The sequence below is a fragment of the Gekko japonicus genome, unplaced genomic scaffold (assembly GCF_001447785.1).
Source record: "Gekko japonicus isolate JY-2015 unplaced genomic scaffold, Gekko_japonicus_V1.1 scaffold5064, whole genome shotgun sequence".
Lineage (NCBI taxonomy): Eukaryota > Metazoa > Chordata > Lepidosauria > Squamata > Gekkonidae > Gekko > Gekko japonicus.
This window is the reverse complement of record NW_015162627.1, coordinates 4,650-9,957: the sequence shown is the minus strand read 5'-3', so window position 1 is coordinate 9,957 and position 5,308 is coordinate 4,650. Positions and strand designations below refer to the sequence as shown.

At 50.2% G+C, this 5,308-nt stretch overlaps 1 protein-coding gene across 1 annotated transcript in view; it reads right to left on the bottom strand.

Moving 5' to 3' along the window:
- The window catches only part of LOC107106362 (leucine-rich repeat-containing protein 51-like), a 12,504-nt gene that overhangs the window by 3,749 nt on the left and 3,447 nt on the right, over positions 1-5,308 (bottom strand). Inside the window, exon 2 of the mRNA XM_015406497.1 lies at positions 2,724-3,090. Coding sequence (XP_015261983.1) covers positions 2,724-3,090 — 367 coding nt within the window. The remainder of the gene's footprint in view (positions 1-2,723; positions 3,091-5,308) is intronic.

Genomic DNA, 5,308 nt, shown 5'->3' with positions numbered 1-5,308 from the left:
GAGAACTCGTCTCGTGGGCAGTCCGTGAAATTGCTGCGCAGTTGGGTTAGAACGGATAAAAGGAAGTCCTTCTTCACCCAAAGAGTGATTAACACACAGGATTCACTGCCACGGGAGGTGGTGGCGGCTACAAGCATGGACGGCTTCAAGAGGGAATTGGGTAAACATCTGGAGCAGAGGTCCATCAGTGGCTATGAGCCACAAAGTATGGATAGGAACTCTTGGTCTGGGGCAAGTGACGCTCTGTCTTCTTGGTGCTTGGGGGTGGGGACGACAGTGGGAGGGCTTCTAGTGTCCTGGCCCCACTGCTGGACCTCCTGATGGCCCCGGGTATTTTTGGCCACTGTGTGACAGAGTGTTGGACTAGATGGGCCTTTGGCCTGATCCAGCATTGGCTCCTGTTATGTTCTTATATGGAGCAGAGGTCCATCGGTGGCTTTTAGCCACAAGGTATAGATAGGAACTCTTGGTCTGGGGCAAGTGACGCTCTGTCTTCTTGGTGCTTGGGGGGGCACAGTGGGAGGGCTTCTGGTGTCCTGGCCCCACTGCTGGGCCTCCTGAGGGCACCTGGTATTTTTGGCCACTGTGTGATACAGAGTGTTGGACTGGATGGGCCATTGGCCTGATCCAACACTGGCTTCTCTTATGTTCTTATGGTGAGTAGGGCACAGTACAAGGGTCAGAGCTTTGGGATTGCCCCAAGGGAAACCCAGGTTCCAGTCCCCCTTCTCCCATGAACAGGTGTCATTTCATACAAAAAGAGGTGCAGGAGCTCATTTGCACAATTCATTTGCATATGCTGGCTGGACTGCAGTGCACCTAGAGAAGATTGGGCAGGGAACCCAGGCATGTTTAGAATGCCTTTCTTTCCCTTCCCCATGGTGGGGGGCACCACCCCTGGGCTCCTTACTGCTGGAGCGCCGTTCCGGCGCATTCCGGCAGGAAATGACCCCTGCCCATGAAGCTTGCTGGGTCATCTTGAGCTGTTTGGTCTTTTTCAGCATCACCCGCCTCGCGAGGGGGTTGTGAGGATGAATGGGGCTCCCAACCCCTTTTGAGCCTGTAGGCACACTTGGGATTTTGACATAGCGTGGTGGGCACAGCCACAAAACGGCTGCCGCAGCTTATCTTCAGTCTCACAGCTAAGATCCGTGTGCTGCGGTGGAGGCTGCCGCCAAGTCCACGTTTTTAAAAATCTGCAGAGCTGATCAAGTTATCAATGGCCGATCCGAAGGCCTGCTGGGCAAAAGTCCCACCCGCTTTCAGAAACATTTGGTGTCGGCGGGGTGCCCTGGGGCAACCTGTTGGCGACCTCTTGTAAGAACTGTCCTGAGCTCCTTGGAGGAAAGATAAAAGCAGGACGTAAATAGAAGCGGAACTTCCTCTTCCGCTTTGCGCACGCTCACTCTCCAAGAGCGACAAACCGGAGATACACAGTGAGAAATGGCAGTAAGAAAAAAACTGTGTACAAAAGAATTCACCAGAAACCTTCCAAAAAAAGGTAGCATTTCTACCACAGGAATATTTTATAGCCTCAAAATACCTGGCCCATCAAAACAATACAAATCTAAATCTTCAAGCCTCTGAACTGATTTGAATTTGTGAGCTGTGTGCTGATTTCTGAGTATTGTTTCAGCCTCGATTTGGAAGCGAGTGATCGTAAGGTCCCACTTTCTGCAGAAGCTTGTGGGCGGAACGCGATAAACCGCAGCTCGCCGTCGCGTGGAGGGAACGACGGGTACCTTTGAATGGAATTGTTTTTCTCCTGTTCCTTAAGCATGTCCTGGGTGAACGCTGAAGACCAATGTCACAGCTGCATACTCATTCAGCCTTATTCTGTGTGGATATTTGTATTGTTATGGCGGACCAGATATTTTGAGACTATACAAGTTTATTTATTTATTCAATTTTTATCCTGCCCTGCCTGCCACAGGGAGGCTCAGGGCGGCTTACAATAAGGATTTAAAAACATTAAAACACAAACATAGCAAGTCATAGCTCGCAATAAAATAGAATTAAAATGCTGGTGACAATAACAACCTGGTGGCCATGACAGATGTTCCCAAAAAGAAGAAGAGATTGGATTTATACCCCCCACCCTTCACTACCCAAAGGAATCTCAGTGTGGCTCACAAACTCCTTTCCCTTCCCCTCCCCACAACAGACACCCTGTGAGGTAGGTGGGGCTGAGAGAGCTCTGGCAGAAACGGCTCTTTTTCAAGAACAGCTCTTATCAGAGCTACGGCTTGCCCAAGGTCATCCAGCCAGGTGCAAGTGGAGGAGTGGGGAATCCAGCCAGGTGCAAGTGGAGGAGTGGGGGATCAAGCCCGGTTCTCCCAGATTAGAGTCCGCGCACTTAACCACTAAACCAAACTGGCTCTCAGTTTGGCCCCCATCGGCGTCAGGCGTAGTTAGTTAGTACTATCCAGTTCGGTTAGTATTGGTCGATGTTGTTGATGTAATTGCTGTTATTAGTGGCGGCTCCAAGTCGATGGCTTGGCGGAAGAGCTCCGTCTTGCAGGCCCTGCAGAACTGTAAAAGGTCCCGCAGGGCCCCGATGTCCTCCGGGAGCTCATTCCACCAGCGTGGAGCCGCCACTGAGAAGGCCCTGGCGGAAGCCGGTCTGGCATCTTTCGGTCCGGGGAGGGACATGTGGGGAAAGGTGGTCTTCCTGTTGTACAAATGCTACCTTTTTGGAAGGTTTTTGGTGAATCGTTCTGTACACGGTTGTTGCCTTATTGCCGCTTCCCAAGAGCGCCGCAGAGTTTCCCCGTTCCTCTCCCCCACTTCGTTCGCAATCTCCCTTCCCCTCCCTGCTTTTGCCCACTCTGTGTGCCCGGTGCTGCTGCCAGAAGTTGGCCTGCGGGGGAGAGGGGAGGTTTACCGGGTCAATGGTGGGCAGGTCGTTGAAGGAGAGGTCGAACCAGTAGATGTCCTCTGGGTGCTCCAGCAGCTTCTTCATGATCTCCGTGAACTCGGTCAGGTCGTTGATGGTGTTGTTGTTGAGGCGGACGGCCTGGGTCAGCAGCCGGCCCTCATCCGTCCGCTTGATGGGCTTCGGGCCGGGGCGCGGCTCCTCCGTCAGCAGGTCTGGCGGAGGAGCAAAAAGCAGGCGAAGAAGAAGAGATGGGATTTACACCCCGCCCTTCACTCCCCGGAGGAGTCTCAGAGTGGCTTACGATCTCCTTTCCCTTCCCCTCCCCACAACGGGCACCCTGTGAGAGCTCTGACAGAAACTGCTCTTTTGCAAGGCTATGTGTTGCCCACGGTCATCCAGAGGACCGGGCTGGCCACTGCGTGAGACGGGATGCTGGACTAGATGGACCCTCACTGGCCTGACCCAGCAGGGCTTTATGTTCTTAATGTTTCCTTCTAACACATGCATTTCTTTTTCTACAAATTAACATTCCACTGTTGAGGAGCCAGGCTTTTTAAAAACAAGACTGAACCCTCACTCCTTTGGCGTCCCTGACCAGCCTCACGTACCGGATAAAATTTTTGCCTGTCTCCATAGAGGCAGCTCAGGTGGGCGTTCTCGATGGGGGGGGAACCCTCCCCCAAGAGAAATCTGAATGGACTGGAAAGCACCCCCCCCACTGCCCCCTGCTTTTCTGCCTCTGTCTGGGGTGGGTGGACGACACATGGTACCCTGAAGTCATATATTGTGTATGTGTGGGTTAAGTGCCATAAAACTGCTTCTAATCTATGGCGACCCGATGAATTCATGACCTCCAAACCATCCTCACGTCCCCAGCCTTGCCAACGGAGGCCCGTGGCTTCCTTTTTCTTTCTTTCTTTTTTGAATAATCTATTTTTTCAAAAAAGAAAAGAAAGAGAAAGAATAACTTACAAGCTTTTCTTAAAACATATCATTGTACAGAGTATCTTCTTCCATTACCCACCAAATTCTATTTACATCATAGTCTAGTTTAGAAACTTAACAGTTTGTGATTCCCCCCCCGTCTCTCTATAAGTTCCACATTGTACACTGTCAAAAAAGAGTAGGCTTATTCTTTTTGAATTATAACATAGCAATTTGTTTTCCAATTCAACCACTTCTAATAATTTATATATAAACTAGTAAGGAAAGCCCGTCGTGGCGGTAGACGACGGGCCCTAGATAGGAAGGAAGGGCGAGTGGAAGGGAGGAATGGAGAAGAGGAGGTAGAGAGAGAGAGACAGAGGTAGATAGGGGGGAAAGAGAGAAAAGGGGTGGAGAGATGGACCATCACTGGTCTGACCCAGCAGGGCTCTTCTGAGGGTCTTCTCAGGGGAAGGCCTCGGCCTCCCTGCCCTGCTGTTGACCCTCCGTAGGAACTGGTTGTCCCCTGTGTGAGACGGGATGCTGGACTAGATGGACCATTGGGCTGACCCAGCAGGGCTTTATGTTCTTAATTTTTCCTTCTAACACATGCATTTCTTTTTCTATAAATCAACATTCCACTGTTGAGGAGCCTGGCTTTTTAAAAACAAGACTGAACCCTCACTCCTTTGGCATCCCTGACCTGCCTCACCTACTGGATAAAATTCTTGCCTGTCTCCAGAGAGGCAGCTCAGGTGAGCGTTCTTGAAAGGGGGGGGACCCTCCCCTAAGAGAAATCTGAGTGGACTGGAAAGCCCCCCCCCCCCATTGCCCCCTGCTTTTCTGCCTCTGTCTGGGGTGGGTGGACGACACATGGTACCCTGAAGTCCTATATTGTGTATGTGTGGGTTAAGTGCCATAAAATTGCTTCTAATCTATGGCGACCCGATGAATTCATGACCTCCAAACCATCCTCACGTCCCCAGCCTTGCTCAGATCTTGCCGACGGAGGCCCGTGGCTTCCTTTTTCTTTCTTTCTTTTTTGAATAATCTATTTTTTCAAAAAAGAAAAGAAAGAGAAAGAATAACTTACAAGCTTTTCTTAAAACATATCATTGTACAGAGTATCTTCTTCCATTACCCACCAAATTCTATTTACATCATAGTCTAGTTTAGAAACTTAACAGTTTGTGATTCCCCCCCCGTCTCTCTATAAGTTCCACATTGTACACTGTCAAAAAAGAGTAGGCTTATTCTTTTTGAATTATAACATAGCAATTTGTTTTCCAATTCAACCACTTCTAATAATTTATATATAAACTAGTAAGGAAAGCCCGTCGTGGCGGTAGACGACGGGCCCTAGATAGGAAGGAAGGGCGAGTGGAAGGGAGGAATGGAGAAGAGGAGGTAGAGAGAGAGAGACAGAGGTAGATAGGGGGGAAAGAGAGAAAAGGGGTGGAGACAGAGTGGGGTTAGTGGTAGTAATTTGGAAAGAAAGGAAGGGAG